Here is a 20,330-nt window from a genome sequence, read left to right on the forward strand (position 1 = left end):
TGCACTGATGCATATCCACGGCACCATTTCGATTCCAACAATTAAGACGCCCATGTCGCAACTCTGTCTTTAAACAGCTGTGGACTGTCAGTACGTGCTTGCCCTCTTTCTTTTTGTGTAAAGAAATCAGAAACAAACCAAAACTTGAAGATTTTTGTCCACTATCGAGTTGAAATTCTGGCAGATAATCAACTGGATTTGAATTCATTACGATGCAAAAACTATACTGTTAAAACTCAAAATACTTCAACACCCCGAGACCCTAACAGTAAGTTAGAATTAGGCACCCAGGCCGATCATTAACTCAGCGGCATGGGCACCCACCTTCGATGTCACCAATTTCCATTTGCTACCCGGTCGGGCCAGCCCACGTCAGCGAGCGGTCTAGCTTTGGCAGGCAGGTGACGCCGATCCGTTTCGGCGGCAGTTTACCGCCAGGCCAGTAGGACACCACTCGCGGCAATCACACCCAAGCACCACTCTCAGAGTCGACGAACGGGGATAATAACAAGGGGGAAGGATTCGGTTCATACGGGCCACACTTCTTCATTCGCAAAACATTCACAAAAACCTCACCTAAGTTACAACTAAGTTATACTGTACTCAGGCACAACAACGTTAAGAAATTACAATGAGTGTACATTACCGATTCTTTCAAGATTCGAAATGGACAGTCATAAAAATTGACTACGTTTCAGTGCAGCAATATAATTAGCGACCAGTAAGCGATTATTTACATTACTATGCCATACTCACACTTGACTACAGTGCTTCTTTCCCGCGCTGGCGCACAAATAGGTCGTCAGGAATACTGATCTACTTGGGTCGACTACTCAAGAGAGGTCCAGTTGTTGTTTTAATGGCGCTTTTGGCTTGTTAGGCTATTTGCGCCAATAACTATACATTTATTCGCAATCTGTATTAATCAGCATCACATTACAGAGTTAGGAAGACGGTCCAGTTTTAGAGGCAGGAGGAAAACGGAGTACCCGGATAAAACCTGCAAGAGCGAGTTTGGGCTGGAAACCAGATGCACTTAAAGCCTGGTCCGAGCCGGGGACTCGAGCCTGGGCCTCAACCATTGGTGCAAGCGACAAAAGAGCCGCTACGCTAACCCGCTCTCAAGAGAGATCAAATCATGCCTTTCGCACGTCTATGGACAGGGACTGCTAGGCTAAACTGGTACACTGAAATAACTATACAAACAGACATACATAGGGAACCAACGATGGTAAACTTAAAATCCCCAAACCGGTACTGATACTGTTTTACGTTATAGTACGCTGATTCACATGAAAGTAATATGTTTTCAGAGAGAAGGGTTGAAGTCGCATCCCTGAACTGTAAATCCCACCCTTATTGTCTCTGCTTTCCTCTAGAAGAGTCTTCTTTCAATATAAAGTGGAAATTAAATTCTTCTCATATTAAAAAATATTGTTCATAGCCTAATAGCCTACATAGATAAGACAACAGTTTCTTTTTGCAAGAAACTTTATGTACAGTGGATCATTGTAAATTTTATCATTACTTCTAAAGTACAGAATAAACAGCTCCAATTCCATGATAGCACCTTTATTCCAATCCATCACTTGTTTGAAATTACACATGCACATGTTGGGGGTGTCATACAATAAGTTGTTTTACAAAGGTCTTTTGAGTTGAGATTTCCTACAGTCATCAATTCAAGTTTCAATTACAAAACTGGTTTTGTTTTATAGCCGAATAGTTCAAAATCCAACTTGTAAATGTTATAGAGCTGTTGAAGGTTCCTTGTGCTCATATTGCCAAAATAATGTTCCAACAATTCTTTGTCCTCTCTGTCGATACCATGGTGGAACAGCGGTCTAGACGTGGGGAAACGGAGCTGTTTGAGGTCCAAGTAGTTGAGCAGGAACTTCGAGTCCGACTCCACTGTCTCCAGTTTTCCAACGACGTCGTAGTTGACGCGACACGGCAGGCAGAGCTTGTACATCTCCCGCCAGTGCGGGTCGAATCTGCTGAGCTCGGTAGGGTCGGTCAGATATTGGATCCACTCGTCCCACGTCACGCGGAGCGTCTCAGGGTTGAAATCCTCACCCTCCGCCCCCCTGCGGTACTTGCGAACAATGTGCAGGGAGATATCGGTAAACTTCGGATCCTGCCCGCTTCGCGTGGCCTCACCGGAGATCTTGTTCCGGTAGGCCGAGATTAGGCGGGCGAACGGGTGGCGCACCTGCACGAACCTGGTGTAGGTGTTCAGATTCAGTATCTGCCGAAGTAAACTCGAGTGTGGCACTTCTTTGAAGCCGTTGTTCACATTGGCGTCGAGGAACGAGACATTCTCAACATTTGGCCGGAACCCTTCAAGTACCATGAAAACTCGCTTCCAATTGGTAGTTCCTGTCTGCATAGAGGGCGTCATCGAGAATATTATGAAAGCATCAATTTATACCGTGCAGTAACGAAAATAATAACCCCCTTTCTCTCTCTTATCTTTCCCGTTTTTGCTGCAGGAGTTGAGCATTTGTTTATAAAACCAATGCTTCTGAAGGTCTTGTTGGAATTTCAATTAATAAATAATTTACTCTGAGGGAATAAAAAATTGTAGTTGGCCTGTCAACCTTCACTACATAGTGGTTTGTCTGCAGTTTTTCCTCAAAGGCCATTTAAATCACTCGGTCGTCAGTATAGCTTTGCTAAGCATAGACCCAATCTTTTCAACACGACAGAAACGAAGCCCAAACTGCGTGACGTCATTTGAAAAGAAAATAAACTATTTTACAAAATGACGTCCAGAACCCCAACCCTCAATAAAATACCAACTTTTTTGTGTTTAAGTAATTTATTGAAGCTAGCTAAAAAGGCACTTTATCGACAAGTTGGGTTTCATTTTGAAGTCACAATGCGTAAATACATGGGCAGAGTGTGTATCTGGTGTCTACTAAAGCCAGCAAGACATCGGTACGTCCGTTCTTGTGTGTGCACTCTCCAACTCAACATAGACAGAAAGCCGAGTTGAGACTGATCCAACCTGGCCATTTCTGCGTCGGTGTTTGAATGAATTCCGATAAAGTGTTTCAGCATGCCTGACAGGGTACTGTTCTAATAACGGCACGAATGCCTTTACGTCTATCCTGAAAATATGTTTTGCACACCGCTCGATTAGATTCAGTGTTTTACTATCCCTTTTTGCCAAGCAGGAATTTCCTACATCTTAATTTGCAATAATCAGTCAATGCTCTTCCATAGCGTGGCTAAAGAGAAAACGTGCCTATACGCCAAACCAAACCGAATATGGTGGCAATCATCTTTAGAGGTCCAAAAATCGAGACTGGGTGGCTTCGTTCGTGCCGCACGATGATGTGTGCAATATGATACCCAGCCAGCAGATGAACACGTGTCACACTTGCCTTGGGGAGGGCGCAGTAAAGTATTTTGCTCTTTTTCAGGATGAAAAATCGGGCGGCATATCGTTCCTCCTGCTTGATAAGAGGTTGTCGTCGGCAGGCGTCTCTCATGGTTTTCTTGCGTCGGAGCTGAACAAGCGCTTGTTCCTGCATGAAACGATTGTCCGGATCGCCGTCCCGTCCAGAGTTCATCTGATAAGACACAGACAAAGGCTGCAACGGTTAATGAGGCAGACTGTTTACAAACCTCTGCACGGCTATCACGCGACTTCCCAAGACTCGGTTGTTAATAATAGACAATGAAACCAATAAACGAGACTTTAATAATACAAGATGCTAACACAAACATGCGCTTTACAATCGTGTAATGTGATGTATGTGCTAGGTTGACAAGCGAGGCTCAACGTCAAGTGCGCATCGAGGTGAACTTTTTCCCTCGAAATAAAAGAAACTTCTCAACTTATAATTCGGACAGAAAACCAATAGATCTCTGGACTGATGATGCCATACTTCGTAGGCCTATTTATTTGTCAAGCTTCTCTTTGCCACCAGGAAACAAACTAAAAAAAAGGAAAGAAAACAGTGCCGAATGCAGCATCCAGACTTGAACTGCCGACACCGTTCACTCTATACTGTAACGCTTTCCTCGGACGGCGTAGCACTCTACGAGGGTGAGATCCGCCGACAAGTTTTTTTTTTTTACATTTGCCCCACAACCTTACATACTTCTAATAGAACTGTTCAGTAAATTAAGTCGTATTTTAATGCATTGCCATCACGCTTCGTCCGTTGGCATTTTCTGTAAAAGCCTCACAGCGGGGATGTCAGATCAGGTTTGTAAGAACTTCCAGAAGTAAGAACGTCAGGAAGTAAAGTTTGAGTCTAAAAGACCGATCCACAAAGCTGTACCGGATTTTATTCAAATTTAACAGCCTACATTCAAATACTCAACATATACAGAGGATTAAGTTGCATAATCGTAAAAATAAAATCAATTTGACCCAAGTCCTAAATTCTGACGTTTTACTTTAATAACTGTAAGATGTCCATTGGTTACATCGAAAAAAGAGGAAAGCTAACTAGTAACTACACCCCTAGTAGAATATTGCAGTAATGAAACAATATACAAAATTGCTCCTTCGAACTTTCACCCCATGTTTTGTCGTGGAAAGGAAAACCAGCTTCCAATGGACAACTCCTTCACTGAAATATACAGGAACAGAATAGGACATGTTACGGCGAAAGAGCAAAGGCAAAAAGTGATGATTCAAAAGCTGTCATGTGGGTCCACTGACAGCTGCTTGATTCATCCCAACAAATCTGTGGAATATGCCAAAACTTGTCGTCTGAGTTTCACCTTACCTCACCGACTGACTGCGGAAAACGCTGCGAGAGGTTTTGTCCGTCAGGCTGCAGATCCTCACTGACGTCATCGTTTCTTGGATCGACAGAGGGCGCATATGGGGACACTGCTGCTTTCCTGGACGAATCCAGGGCCGGAATGGCACTGGAATAGCCTTGAAAAGAAAAAAGCACAAATGAGTTGGATACGAAGAAACAACAATAAAAAAAATGTGCTTGCTCGTAATCCCCGTGGGGATAGTGCTTTTATTTGGGATAGCTTTGTTTCAGAATACCTTTGCTTGGTGGATTTTCATGCTAACCATAATGCTTGTGTTGGGTAGACTTTAATGCGTATATGACAAGGTTTTAGCAAATCTGTAAATTTTGAAAAAGAGTGATAGTTGCCAAATCCTCCAATTGATCATTTGCCCCTCTTTTGCGTGTCGTCATATATGTCAAAAAGTATCAGGCCTTCTCATTTTAATTGCCTCTCTTGCTCTGTACCTTATTTTCAGAAGTAGTGGCGTCATGCAGCCGGGGGAGGGGCAGGGGGCAACTCCCCCCGAATTTTTTTTCGGTTGTTATGAAATATTTATAAAAATATTTCACTTATCAGATAATAGCACAAAAACGGTTAACCCATGAGAAAACAACACCATTCAAGGATGTCGGGACCGTGAGTAAAGCTTTTGAAAATTTTCTCCCCCAACATCCTTATGTTGCATAAACCCAGGGTGGCATTAGCTTTTGAATTTGCCCCCCCCCGTATGTATGTGCCTGCGACTGGGGACCCCTATTGCCTCTCTATTGCTTGTGCTTAACACTTTTCTGGAAGACCATCCATATGTTTTGTACACAACGGTCAACTGGGGACCCTTTATGAATCAGTCACCTTATTGCCCCTTAGGGTCACGAATTGAATGCAAAAACAAACATAACTCACTCACACCAAACGCTGGATACACCGCTGTTTAGAGGCATAACTGCTATTACTCTATTATCTAAAAAAAAAGGTGGGTCCCGAAAGTTTCTGTGTGAGGTTGAGGCAAATAAAAAGATACGAAATTTCTTTGTCTGATCTTCATGGCTTCATGAATTACTACCGTAAATTTTTCAGACTTTTTATACGATTACTAGGAAGGTCGTTTCGTTTTCGTTCATTTCCCAAACTGCCCTCTTGTGTCTTGGTGTGTGTTGTTTGGAGTGGACGTCGTCCCTGTTGCTGACCCCCGATCTGCCGAAGGATTCTTTGAAATCATGTGTGAGGCCTCCTAAGTCCTCACAAGATCCCCACTCATGTATAAACATGGGTGAATCGAGGGAGGCAGAGGGCCAATGCTATCCCCCGAAAAAAGACATTTGTGCGAGGGAGGGGGGACAGTTAGAGAATGCCTATACTTTATTCTTTTTCATTTCCATTCCTTCCAAGAGCCAGTAAAAAGCCTCAAACGTAGCCCCATCATTCACAAAGTGGTTTACCCCCCCCTAAAAAAATTATCCAAACCCCAAATGGTTCTAGATTCGCCCTTGGCCAGAAACAAGCCCAATCAATCTTTCAGGAACAAAGATTACTGAACTTACTATAAGAAATAACAATCGCTGTCGTACATGTGGTTAGCAGGACTAGACAGACAGCAAGCCAATGCCTCAAAAGTCTTTGAAGATATGGCGCAACCTTTAAGAAAAGAAAGAAAATCGTTTGATGATTTCATCAAGAACCTTCAGAGAGGCCATTTTTAGTTTGGGGGATTTCAACCCCCCCTTCAAATCTAGGCCATGAAAAGAAGGCTCGTATGGGAAAGAAAAGAGGTCGAATGAATAAGGTGTTTCACGATTTTCATAATGCATTATGAAATCACCTCCGTCAGTAAATGCACATTTTGTACACAGCCTGAACTTGAAGGGTTCGCCACCTTTTGCTATGGTTGAACGTTTTGTGGCATTTCCGGTAAACTGCAGTCGACAAAATTAACAGCAGCTGAGTCAAAATGTGCGCATTAACTGCGTCATCATAGAAATGAAAACAAAGTGGATGACGCTTAAAACTAGAATAACCTTGAAAATGCACAAATTAAAACAAACATAAAATATCCATCCATCCATCCATCCATCTATATCTATCTATCTAAATAATTATTACGCATACCTTAAGTACTTCTTCCTCTTGGCGTGCCATTTGTCGCTTTCTGATTGAATGTGTCTTGATGGGTAGACGGCAAACAGTCTATTGATTATGTCCTAAACTTTGAACGTGAGACGACAGCGGGTCTGTTTCCTTACCCAGTGAGTCACTTTTCTACAAATGTCACCGTACATCAAACGATCTGCCTTGGAGAGAAATGCAAAGTTTTAATAGTATCTCCTGCCCGATGAAGATAGGTGGCATACTCGCACTTAGTCCAAAACGCTGGGGTTTCCCATGTACCGCACAACCAAAGCGATCAACTTTTTTTTGCAACATACTGAGGAAAAACGTTCTAGACTAAAACCTCAAACTCTGAATGTGAAAAGCTAGGGTGTCCATCTCTGTCACATGAAAATTGCTGTGAAAAGAGCGTAATAGATGCGCATGTAGTGTTCTGCCATTCCCTGCTTCGCGCGGTTTTTCTGCACTGAATGTACAAGGCTGTAGGGCAAAATCAATGATCTCTATGCCCTGGATAGGCAACAAGACGCCTATATGTGAATGAAGTGACCGCGTGACCGTCTTAGGGTATCCAATACAATTGCCTTCAAATTTAATCCATTCACTAAGTGCATTCATGCAATGCACTAAAGCCCGTGACTTGGAAACTGCCAACATTTATTGTACAAGGTTGCCTCACAGTGGCTTCAATTTGGAGCAGAGGTGCCTGTCCAGTGCTTAAGATAAGTGGGCACAATGCATCGGAATAAAAGGTGATCGCAAATTTCACTGCTTTATGTTCCTGGGTCGGTAATTCCTGCCTTCATCTGGCAGGATTGGAAATATTAAGAAATCTCGAGGTCCTAGAACGCGCAGAGACTCAAAGTATCGATAGCCTTGTCATCAAGTAGGCTATCACCTTTGTTGGATGGGATATGTCAACCCCATGGACCCCAAAGAGCTGCCTCAACCGGTCCCGTTCAGCGAGGTAGCAACGGGCAATGTCCCAAGAGATCCCCTACACAATATTACAAGAATAGGGCCTAAACCATCAGACCCGGTACAGTAACTATAGGTGGGCCAGACCGCAAGGCCTGGAGATCGAGCCGCCGCTGAGGAAGGCACAAAGCTCTTCAGACAACGAAGAAAATCCCCTACTGAGGCCAAAACAATGGAGCGAAAGAGGCGGGTAGAGCAACCGTGGTCCCCAACAACGATTACGTGCCCCCACCCTCAATGTCCTGCTGCCTGTTTCATGCGAGGACTGGCCTCTCAGCCATATGAGAATCCACCAATAACCAAAGTGAGACGCGACTCTATCCTCCGCACTTGAAACAGACGACGACGCGTTAAACAACCGAAGACTGGCACAGGAGATATGCCAGGCTTAGCACCGAAAAAGACCAATGTATCTTTTAAGTGAATGACAGTGTTTTAGCAAAGAACAACAGTGAGAGCAAAAAGCTTATTAAAGACGAGCAACAGCTATTGTGAGAAAACAGAGTAAATGTAATTGTTACCGTCTTGTGCGGATCCTTGTTACTTTCTAATTTCCAAAGGAGTCTCAAAACATTCAGATTTAATGAAATTTTCCTGTACAGCGAGCGATTCTGTCACCACATATCCATCACCAAATACACAAACCCTGGGCTGGTGAGTACAATATTTCTTCCTAGCGCCAACCCATCAGTCACAGAATCATCGGTACTCGTCACTGTCTTCCGACTAAATAGATTTTTGTCTGAGGACGGCATGTCGCTATCACTGCCGTCCCACCTGCACGTCACGCTGGTTAACAGCCCACAAATATCTACATGCTACTTTGCTGTACAATGCCTTATTCACAAAGAAATGCGGTATTTTGAACCTATATATGTAAACAACAAATCGTTCAGACCGTTGTCTTTCAACTGGTAATGTCGCTCCTCTTTTGCAGAATAAAGAGGAGACGGAACCAATAGCGAGACGTCTCGGGTGAAGCTTAAGTCGCACAATACCTTTGGTACACACCACTCGTGAGTAAACATGGTGCATATACCTGACGAATTTACCCTGCATAATTGAAAGTGCTGTCCGTCGTACAGTGTAAACATCAAGAGGTAGAAATGTAGATGGTTCCTTTGAGGATTTTGTCACTCAAGGTAAAGCTTAAGAGTGACCTCCAAACAGTGCAGCTTGTTCACGCTATCAAACCGTTTGAATCACTACACTTATGTGCATTGGGAGGCATGCGTAACTTCACTGTAACAAGGAAGAAAAGGGAAAAATAATTTCCTGCATCTTGATGAAACTGAAGTTGAAGAGACATATCAAAGAGGGCCAAGCTCTAGAGAGTTACGTAAAACTCGATCAACTCCATGTAATAATGAAACAGTTTGTCTGTTTAACATCCAATTAACATAAAAAGGCAAAGGTTTCTCCAGAAACCAACGGTTAAATATCAAAGGCGTAAACCTAGTAAGCCAGCTCGATATTTTAACCACCCATGCCAAAAATGAAGCACGTCCGAGTTCATTTTGAAACTTGTATACGAGCCTCTCTACCCATCAGGCAGGCCCACGGACTCGCTTGCGTGATTTATTCCTGAATGGGAGAGTTCCATATACGGACACCAGTAATTCTTCCCTACAGTGACTTAATAGCCATCAGAAAGCAAAAACATGTCCAGAAAACTTCAATTTAGGCCCTGGCGGAGAATACCAAATCATGTACTAAAAAAACAGATTATTTCAGACCAGTCTCATAGAGTTTGTGCACAGGGTGTCAAGTGGCGTCCGTGTATGGAACTGTTGCTCGAATGTCCTTATTTTTTTATTTTAAAAAATACTGAAACTTTCTATACTTGCACTCAAATGTTGAGTCAGACTTACCAACGTATGAACTGAGATTCCACCTGACAAACACCTCTACAGAAAACTCTATTATCCAGAGGTAAACGAAGGTTTCGAAATCCAAAATTAAGGTGTTTATTCACGACATGGCCGGTGGACGATTAAGCCGGCAACCGCGAGTACATATACATGTGCTTTTGTAGGGATGCGCACTTTTGTGTGGACGAGTGCTCCAAAGGAGCTCACGAGGTGCCATATTTCTTTACATAAAAAGCGAAAGCGATTTGTTATGTAACTCGGGCTCCGTCAAACCTTGTGTTTTTGCCGTGTCGAACGCAGTGCATTTAAATGCGGTAAAAAGTGCGACAAAGTCTGCACAGGATTGTGTCAAACTTCGAATTCAATTCTTCAATGACAGTCATATTTACTGAAAACAAACAAGACGGACAGAGAGAGGGGGAGGGGAGGGGGAGACTGATGCGAGATCTACTACTTTGAATGCAATCACGGCAGCCAGATAAAGGAGTTTTTTCCTGTCATTTACACTTCTAAGACCATGTGATGCAAGAGAACCCCCGCCTCTGTGTCGGTCATTGTTTGATCGGAATCTCAGGAATTCTTTACAGACTTCTGGGGGAGAATGTGTTAGGTAACAATAGTCTAGAGTGTGTATAGGGATCGGACATGTGTGTGTGTGTGGGGGGGACCCATCGGCCCCATATATCGCGCACGGTATCGCTGAGTGCACAGAAAAGAGTAGGTTGGCTTGCAGCTCTGGGTCATTAAGCTGGCGGATCTCCATCCAACGATCGGGGGATTAAAACCTTAGTACTCGAAGCCATTTCAACAAACAAAATTAATGTACAAGCATTAAAATGAGTATTAAAAACAGTCTCTTTCCCATATACTGACGACTATCATGCAAGAATGATATTGTGACACATCTTTCCGAATGTTTAAATTATAGAACTTGTGAAAGAATACAGCAACCATTGGATAAATTTTAATAATGATTTTTGTGTGCTTGGAACAATCGTGCATTTATTATGTGTATTAAAATCCAGGGCTTTAGGAGGCGTAGATGTTGGGGAATCCCCGAAAAAGCACCGCTATTTGTTGCATATCTGGTTATTTTTCTCCGAAGGAAATGCCCGACTGAGTGCACATTAGAAGTTCATCAAACCTGGTTTTTCGAAACCAAAGATTTCAAAGTCCAACTGGTAAATTTTATAGAGCCGTTGAAGGTCCCTTTGACTCATATTGCCAAAGTATTGACGGATAAGAGCATTACCCGTTTTTTCGTCCTCACGATGGTAAAGAGGTCTGATTGAAGGGAAAAGTATGTGTTCGAGTCCCAAGTGGTCGAGTAGAAACGATAAATCAGAGTCCACGGACTCCAGTTTACCGATGAGGTCATATTGGACGCGGCAAGGCAGGCAGAGCTTGTACATCTCCCGCCAATGCGAGTTGAACCCGCTCCGCTCAGCGGGGTCGGTCAGATATCGGACCCACTCGTCCCAAGACACGCGGAGCGTCGTGAGGTTAAACAAGCCAGCGTGCGCCCCCTTGCGATACTTTCGGGCGATGTAAAGGGCAATTTGTTGAAACCGTTCTTCCTGCCAGTTCCAGGGGATCTCGCCGGAGATCTTGTTCCGGTAGGCCGAGATCAGGCGGGCAAACGGATGGCGCACCTGCAGGAACTTGGTGTAGGAGTCCAATTCTCGTATCTGTCTCAGTAGACCGGAATGCGGCAATACTTTGAAGCCGTTGCTATAATGGGCTTCGTATGACGAGATGTTCTGTAAATTTGGGCGGACACCTTCCAAGACCATAAAGATTCTCTTCCAGTTGGTACTCCCGGTCTGAAAAGTGAGTAATCAACAGAAGGACTGTATCAAATTTCATTAAAAAAGGAGCGATGTATTCCGGTAACTCTCGCCAGAACTGTCAAGTTCACATCATACAGAGCCCAGCATGAAGAGTACGTACGAAATGCCGACTTGTTAGACCTTGTCCCTAATGTAGTTGGCGGTTTCAACCAGGTGCACCTGCAGCAACACGTACCAAATCCAGTATGTACGTACTTAATATTTCCGTTTTACTAACCAGACTACCGCACTCTGGGCCTCATTTATGTCAGAGGGCAACGTGGTTTCAACGATTTCTGAAGCAAAAAAAAGCCACTCATGATTAAATACACAGACACTGGGTCGTATGAAAATTAAGTAGTATCTGCTTTTATTATCATTTTTGAAGCATTTTCTCGTGTTTGTATGAATAATAATGAAGCAAACGCTTTTATTTTAGCGGTTGCTTCATTTTGTATGAATAAAAATGAGTGAGTTCTACAGAATTATTATATTTACTTGACATTTTCAAGACTGGGTCAGCGCAAGCTTGAAAACGAGGAGTATTTGCTATAAATGGCAGCGTTAGCATGAATGCCATTCGAAAGGAAAAGCTGTATGCCTTTAGGACGGAATCTCAAGAAACCAGATGCAGGCAGCTGTAGGCCTACCGGTTTAAGTGTGGTAGAGCAATTTCCTTCAGCAAGGTTTTTGCGATACAAGTTACTGCCATCATGCTTGTCTGGCATGCTGAGGTCTCAAGATACGGCACCGTGCCGCACTGTGTATGTAGGTACGTGCCTACAATAGAAGCCCCATTGTGCAAATCCATTCGGCTGTGCAGTCAGCCACAAGCATAAAGCATTTGCTACTACACTGTATTTATACCAGTAGATGCTGAATAGTAAAAAAAAACATTTTATTCCTAAAAAACCAAGCATTTGCTTATTCTTAATGGTTTGACTTCTCAGTAAATGCTTTTGCCGTTTGCTTGAACTTCATAGCATTTGCTAGTTTGTTTTTCATATGACCCATTATCCCATCGATTGCAAGTAAGTTCTTGCCCCTCAACATTTTTTTACGATATTGCCACACTACATTTTATCAGGAGTTGAGCCTTTGAGAGTTTTTATCTTTAGAGTAACTCTTTCCAGTCATTTTTTATACCACTTCTGTGAAAATTAGACGTACTGTTCTTACAAAGCGCGCATTTTACCAAAACGAGTCGGCCAAAAATGTATACTTTTTCCACTGCGGTGCATGCTCAATGCACTCGAGGTGGCAAGCATGTAGCCTTGAACTTCAAATAACCTTAACAACAAAACTGTTTCTCCGACCGAGTCAAATCTAAACAGTGATAAGGAGTGTTTTTACATGCAGAAAGTCTGAAAATTCGCGCAAGGCAGAGCCGATTTCTGGGGGGGGGGTGGCGGAATCCTGCCCTGTGAGATGGCCAAAAATAGCCCGGCTCTTTTAGGGTTAAATTAAACTACACTTTTTTTCAGAGTAACTCTATAGTTACGACCATGGTGTTCAAGATTGCAATCTGAAATATTGTAGGTTCATATTGGGAAACATCTTAGAGAGACCCTTTTCGATATTTCCTGGATTAATAAAAACAATCACGAGCATGTATAATCCAAATGACAGTAGACATTAATTGCTGAGCAAGTTTTCTTTTAGTTAAGGCCGATCGCAGCCGAAGGTAGCAACTTCTAAAATTATCTTTAACCATAATTGGTATAAAAATAGCCTTTTTTTTTATTATTCATCCAAATTTTTTTTGACAGAATAAAAGCACAATCCGGAAACCATTTTCAAAACTTACTAAAAAGTGTTTATTAGTTTTACATTTTCCGTGAAAAGTAAATTCGACCAAGAAATCTCTCACAGCCGCAAAAAACTGTTCAGGCCGAGTCAGACCGAATGAATAATTATTCGAATAATAGTATTTCGATCAGCCAGGACTCTATATAGAAACAAATTTTATTGATACATGGAATTGCACATCATAACTGTTATAGTAGATTAAGTTTGGCTTGTGTTAGCCTGGAAACTGAATTATTTTCTTTCTAGGATTATTGAGTTTCAAGAAGGAAACTGATTTTCTTTGCTTTTTACTATTAACATTGTATTACCCTGTAAATGCTCGATAACATTTGATGCATGTATTCAAAAGTAAATGCTGGCTCTTGTAACGGATTGACTGCCGATCAGTGAATGAAAGTCGTTGTCATTACCTAAACAGCTCAGAGTGTGGAATGATGATTTGGCACCTACCTTTGGAACGGAGCAATAAAGTATTTTGCGCTTTTCTAAGATGAACATTTGTCCAGCGGATCGTGGATCTTGATGTAGCAGAGGATGCCGTCGGCAGGCTCCTCTTAAGACCTTTTTGCGTCGAAGCTGAACGAGCGCCTGCTTCTCCATGAACCGTTCGTCGGGTTCATCAGTCTGTCCCGAATTTATCTGACACACGGATAAGAGCATTATGAAACATTAAACAAGCACACTGTCTTTGAATATTCTCACAGAAAAGTGAGTGGACCGGGGTCCCAACAGCAGAGCTACAAACAAGGACGTGCTGTACGCACATGCACAAAAAAAAATTCAAAGTACACGTGTGCCAAGTTATTCCAAGTAAGATATTTCGGCCATCTGTGCTCATACATCCGCCAGTGACTCAACCAGTTGCACCCCTGCAAGAGGTTCTCGGGGTTTTTAGTTTCTGAAATTCGAATATCCAGTATACATAGACCAATATTTTAAGCAGCTAGGTCTTTTGGTTGTAAGTCCTCGTCTCCTGTGGCGTAACCTTTGGATTGGGGGTGGGGGACTTGAGAATCATCAGCTAGTTTCGGAGGTAACAGTCCGAGACATTTAAGTAAGTTGTGCCAGCCCCTTCAACGATAAATCCGAGGGAACTTCTGACCGTTATTCAAACACTGCCAACAATGCTTGGACAATGAGATTTGTCAGGCTTAGGAAATCAGTATTAGGATTGGGTTTTATTCCAATTTTTAAAAATTGTGTTTTTATGTGTTTAATTGTGACAAATAGTTTCACTGGGTTGCTGTGTCTTAACTTGATCTGTATGCATGCTACCTTCTTGAATGCTTGTTGGAACCTCTGCGAAAAGTTCCATTGGAGAAGCTCGAAATCATCGCCGACGGAGTCGCCTGTCGTAGGCCTAATAACTGAACGTGAAGTTGGTGACAAATCTGAGGGCTTCCTCTGAGAACCTGGAAAAGTATTGGCAGTGGAGTATCCTGGAGGAAGGGAAGTGATCGGCAAGAGTTTCATATTGCGATAACACTCTGTTTGCTCGGCATCTTTGCAAAGAAACCTGGTTCTGAATAGTGAGTGGGAAGCTGCAGGTGTTAACGGTACATGTTGTGAACTGGTTAAATTTATTATTCTTGGAAAGGAGCAACCGATGCATTGTTTAAGAGTCACCGTTGGCTCTATCGATAACACTATCCTTTCCCCTGCACTTTCCCTTTACGACATTTTTATGCAAAGAAATGCTGACAGGCTCTGACATTAATTCCTCCTTCGATGAACAAAGCAGAAAATTTTGTAGGCCTAAACGGTGCTGACACAACCGTGCGCTGTGCAAACAGGGCTTTGTTGCCCTGTCATCAATAAGCTCCGAGTAAATACTCATTGTTATCCCCAGAGTAAATACTTCCTCACGCTTAACGAAGATTTTGTCTCTGTTCCTCTTTATATTGTAGGAGATGACTTTGTCCCCTAAAGGCCTCTGAAACGTTGTAGTGAGACCCGTGCAAGCTCTTAAAATGTCATCGGACTCGATATTACAGGGCAAGCAAAAAGAACTCAGGACCAACTACACGTTCAAGGTTAATTATGGATGATTCTTAAGCTTACGGTATGAGGTAAGTATCCCCATCAGACAAACTGTGGTCAGCACAATTCCGCAAGCAGACCGAAAAGAGCACTGCCAATGAGTCAAAAGGCCCTGATGATGTCCTTGAGCCTGAGCCTGTTGTATAAAAATGTAAATTATCCACGATTAAGGAGACGTTAAGAGCTTTGAATTGGGAATTGGCCTTGCCAATGAAACCTGCGGCAAGACAACATGATTACTAAAAAGGGGGAACTGTCGAAAAGCCTGCAGTGTTATTTGGCACATCAGCAAAGTTTCGACAGGAGCGTTTCAATTGTGATAAAATACCTGCTTTGCCACTCTCGAATTTTTCTTGTAGTCGTTGAAAAAACGGTTACATAACTGTTGTCTCGTGATATGTTAATATTGACATTAGTACGCACTTACCATCGGTACATCCACCGTGGTTGACCGTTGATGAGATTTTTGCTTTTAGATTATTGTCCTAAGAGGCAGATACCTTATGCATGTGACAGTAAAAAAATGAGGCAACACTGGACCTCCAATCAAATGCAACTGAGGGTGTCACCTCACGTGCTATAAATCCTGCAGAAATATGTATAGCCAATTTCTACATACTTCTCTCCCGACCAACTAAAAACTAGCTGGTGCGATATTATTCTTCATGAAGCCTACAACTTGATCTCGTAACATGGCAGTGTCCAGTTAGTGCACCGACATGTTTTTTTTTCCAATGGTTGTGGAGGTTACGTAAGAAGCTCGAAGACTCTTTTGGCCAATGAATCAGGCTCAGCATGCATATTGCGTGGGGTTGAGATGCTCGAAAGCGCCACAATGTAATTACTCCTTTTACGATCGATAGTCAAAGGCGATTACCAAGAGGACAACGACCAAACTTGGCGACCTCGGCAAGACTTGGATACGGGTCTACAACAAGTGAGGTTTGCAGCTTCACCGTGTATGATCTATCTCTTTTTGAGAGTGTTGGTTCTGAACACCGGTTACTTTTAAGCTTCGGGTAGTGTGTACTGCCTGTCCATCGGGAGCATGCCGGATTCTTTCTGAAAAAAGACAGTACGGGGTGTAACCACAAACCAAACCCTACAGACCTTCCAAATGTATCCGGTAGTGGTCTAGTGGTGTGCGTTATGAAAATTTTACCGTGCCTACCAGGAAAACGTAAAATCAACCCCCTCCACATTTACCGGGATGGTTCTGCAAACAGTTTTTTTTTACATCTGAAGTATAATTAACTAGAATTTACCATAGGCCGGGGACATAAATGCTTGAATGCTCACACTTCCCATACTGATATACCGAGGGGAACGGTAGCATTATGTTATGTTGGAATCAGAAATGTGAAAGAAGTTTTAACATAACGATAAAGATTACTCGCAAAATGTCATGCCACACACAGAACGAACTTGAAATTGTACAAGGCTGAGTGTCCTACCCAAGCTAAACTGCCACACACTCTAGTTCACTCTGGTTCACTCCTGGTCAGCTGTAGCACACCTACATTATTGGACACTTCCTGAATAGGCGCTCTATTTTCTGCCTCGAATTCTGATTGGATACTGATCGTCAACGGTCTGACACATTTCACCTAGGCCTACGGTATAAAGCGAAATAACACTAAACCCACTCCGGCCAATTTCCTATTCCCTCCGTAATAATGATACCTACAATATACGTGTAATTGTAAACCGGTTATATGTTATGTTGACAAATTTACTTGTATTGATCAAATAAGAGTGAGCATTCGTGTTCATAAATTAAAATTTAGACCGTTTTCCAATACTCAATATACTCAATAATAATAATACGACTCCGTATCAGGCGTCAACTGTTTTTTTTTACTAGCTGACTTTGAAGCTGTAAGCGCATTAATCAGTCGAACAGTGCCACAGAATATCAAATAAGATGCAAGAGAGCCAAAAACTATAGTAAGCCAATGTAATTTAAACGCTTCAGGCCCTCAATTGGGGATTGGCTTTGGGAACGAAGCGTGAAACGGAGCCGAAGTTGAATATTGGAAAACGGCCCTAGATTTCTAATCCGGGAAGAATAAAAAACTTGGAGGAAATGGCAATCCTTGATTTTATGTCATTACACAAAGAGCCCCATTGGCTATTGACATGACTTTTCTAAATCATTGTGTGATGACCACGTTTCCTCGTAAGACAACTGCTCGAGCAATATGCCATGTACGTGATCTGATCAACTATACCATGGTTAATATCGCTGTGTACGTAGACTGGTTTGATCACGTTCGTATGCTTTCTATATTTTTACCATTCTACAGTGCGTCGAGCTAAAGAGGCATAAACCTTGCATTTGGACCGAGACAATGGCTTAAAAAAAGTGCGTGTGACAATAAGGCAAAGAGGGTCTTTTGTTGGAACGATGTGTCACGGATTGCGGTAAGCTTTTGTCGTGAACTTTGGGAGCTTTCATTTGAATATGAATCGCCCAAAAAATGAAAAGCATTTTGTTCCACTATTACTTACTGTATGGTGTACGCAGGATCGGTGCCTGTATACATGTACATGTATAACAAATACTGGAGACTGTTGGAACATGATTGTGGATAGCTTTCTGTGCGACATTTTGGATACTCCCGAACTTGCTTCACGAGGACGTAGTTATTTGGAATCAGAGACATCTTATTATGTGTCACTGATTTGTACCCACGATGGCAAGGAAGAGCTACATCTATCTGTTGCTTCTCTCTGTACTTTACTCCCTTACTGGTGAAGTCGAGAGCGCACCTCCGGAGGTCTGCGCCTGGATCGTTACACCGGAGGCAGATCGGAAGGAGGGTGGGCGAGTAGAGATAAAATGCGTCGCCACAGGCCTTGGGTCCAACCACGTCGTGGAATGGACCAATCAGCCACCAGACCAAGTGACATACAACTACCACCTCCTGACGAGTAGTTTTGAGAGCGGCCGCTTGATGTACCAGACGGAGATCTCTGGAAGCACATTGACTAAGAGCGTTATCATCAGCCAGCTGCAAAAAGAGGACACAGGGGACTACTTTTGCAGCGTGTGCGAAGCCCGGGACGGACTGAAGATTCTCCTGAGCACTTCCAGCGTGCAGCTGTCGGTGTTGTACTTCCCAGGCGGGCCGTTCCCGTTATGCTCCCCAGACGGGCCCGTCCTGGTATATCCAGACGCGGAGCTGAACATGCTCTGCTGGTCGGACAGTGGTAACTCTGCTGTCGCGATGGAAGTGATGCAGGTGCCCGCAAAGTGCACACGATATCCCTGGACATCCTGTAGCAACGAGACCGTGGCAGCAACTTCGCTGACTCTGGCAGTGGGCATCCCCGACGAGGGGACATCATTCGAGTGCACCATCTCATCAGTGTATTTCCCTGGTCAGCGGCGCTCGTGTACCGTCGGACCGATCAGGATCGCAGGCCTTGCCGGATCTGCCAACGTCACCACCGCAGATCCCCACACAAGAGCAAGATCCAGTTTTACCAATGCGCCTTCAGCTGACAAAGAACAAACGCCAGGTCCATTCGTTCAAGACGATGTAACAGGACAAGCTGAGCCGAACAGGCCATCCTCCCAAGCCACAATTCCGTCCAGAAGTAAGCCCCACCCCAAACCTCACCCGAAGCCTCACCCCAAGCCTCGCCAACCTGCTGGTTTGTGGAAGGTAGCTTTCTTCGTCACCCTATCCTTCCTGGTCATCTCCCTCACCTTAAATGTTCGTCTTCTAGTGTGTATCCTAAGACCAAGACAAATAAATAATAATAATAATAACCTTTGTGTTGGAGAACCCCATGTCCAAATGGAGCTTCAGGACTTGGAGACAATCTCACAGCGCGTGGAGAAGCAACCAGAAGAGAATGCGTACGAAGAAACAGAACATTAAATTCAATGAGTAGGCTTTGTAAATAATTGTTTGTTTATTTTTGGTGAAAACCCTCAATCAAAATCAAGGAATGTAAGTAAAAAGACAGATTATGAAAATAAAATGAATAGGACATGACCAAAATGTAAAGCACCTCCATAAAACTGCCCTAAAATCAGACATTAGAGAAAAGACATGGAACGCTTCCCTTATACTTGGAGGAAGAAAATATGAGCATTTTAACCAAGAAATTATGTGAGAAATGCAACCCATTTTTTAGGTTGCTGATTTTTGTGTTCTTTAATTAAGATTAAAATTATGTTTTGTCAATATAAATATATTTATGTAACATACAACCTATTTGGCTTCTTGTGCTGATGATTAAAGCAACATGTATATAAATTACCATATAAAAGAATAAAGTGTTTATATTACAAAGGATAACACTCAGTGAATAATTTTGCAATCCATTATTGAAGAATCAATGAAGATGAACACATGTATAACAAAAATACGTGATGTGATCTTTTATTGCAAAGAACGGTCACTTTTGTCTTTTTCAGTTCTCTTACTACCACTAGATAGAAGCTTCTTTTGAATCTGTATTTTTTCTATTTATTTTCAATAACGCTTCCCTGATGTCAACAAATCAGAAAATCCATTTCCCGAATGGAAGCCATCGATGCAATATTAAATCAAGGATGTTTTCTTTAATCCCCAAAATGACGTCGGAGTTCTATTAACAAGAACATAAAAGATGACAATGTGCTGGGCTCTCCTACATCTCAACGCTCAACATCTGCATCCTTATGTAAACTGCTTAGCATACGAGTACCAGGAAATCCAAAACAGTCTTTCATTACTTGATATGGTTCATTGATTACAATGGGAGAAATTATTTACCCTCTCTTGTACGAATACCAAAATTGGTCTCACTTATTTTTCTAACATAAAATTCAAGTTGTCAGAGCGCTAAAGATGAATCTGAATACAATGACAATGTCCCCAATGACTTCGCTGTTTCCAATGGCCGCCTTGCTGTTTTTCATTGGTCAAAT

General features: G+C 42.7%; 3 protein-coding genes across 5 annotated transcripts; 1 reads left to right on the top strand and 2 right to left on the bottom strand.

The window, feature by feature from the left end:
• Positions 1 to 153: 153 nt before the first annotated feature.
• On the bottom strand, positions 154 to 7,389 carry LOC110989284 (carbohydrate sulfotransferase 11-like). Its single transcript, XM_087147456.1, has 5 exons — positions 6,877 to 7,389; positions 6,312 to 6,405; positions 4,749 to 4,903; positions 3,390 to 3,578; positions 154 to 2,383 (listed from the first exon to the last, which is right to left on the bottom strand). The coding sequence occupies exons 1-5, from the start codon at positions 6,904 to 6,906 to the stop codon at positions 1,694 to 1,696; spliced, it is 1,158 nt and encodes a 385-aa protein (XP_087003582.1). The 5' UTR covers positions 6,907 to 7,389; the 3' UTR covers positions 154 to 1,693.
• LOC110989292 (carbohydrate sulfotransferase 11-like) lies at positions 6,940 to 18,013 on the bottom strand. 3 transcript variants are annotated; one of them, XM_087147453.1, is made up of 6 exons: positions 17,915 to 18,013; positions 15,425 to 15,539; positions 14,639 to 14,802; positions 13,814 to 14,002; positions 9,726 to 11,548; positions 6,940 to 7,054 (listed from the first exon to the last, which is right to left on the bottom strand). In XM_087147453.1, exons 1-5 carry the CDS (start codon positions 18,011 to 18,013, stop codon positions 10,853 to 10,855), a joined length of 1,263 nt encoding a protein of 420 aa, XP_087003579.1. In that variant the 3' UTR covers positions 6,940 to 7,054; positions 9,726 to 10,852. The 3 variants fall into 3 exon arrangements, with proteins under 3 accessions (XP_087003579.1, XP_087003581.1, XP_087003580.1); XM_087147455.1 differs by lacking the exon at positions 17,915 to 18,013 and adding an exon at positions 15,831 to 17,093; XM_087147454.1 differs by having other exon boundaries at positions 6,992 to 7,058.
• On the top strand, positions 17,937 to 20,050 carry LOC110989290 (uncharacterized). The gene has a single exon (XM_022253572.2). It carries the CDS (start codon positions 18,100 to 18,102, stop codon positions 19,291 to 19,293), a length of 1,194 nt encoding a protein of 397 aa, XP_022109264.1. The 5' UTR covers positions 17,937 to 18,099; the 3' UTR covers positions 19,294 to 20,050.
• The last annotated feature ends 280 nt before the right edge of the window (positions 20,051 to 20,330 follow it).

This window comes from Acanthaster planci, linkage group LG16, assembly GCF_054643075.1.
Source record: "Acanthaster planci isolate LZ-2023a linkage group LG16, COTS_SCS, whole genome shotgun sequence".
NCBI lineage: Eukaryota > Metazoa > Echinodermata > Asteroidea > Valvatida > Acanthasteridae > Acanthaster > Acanthaster planci.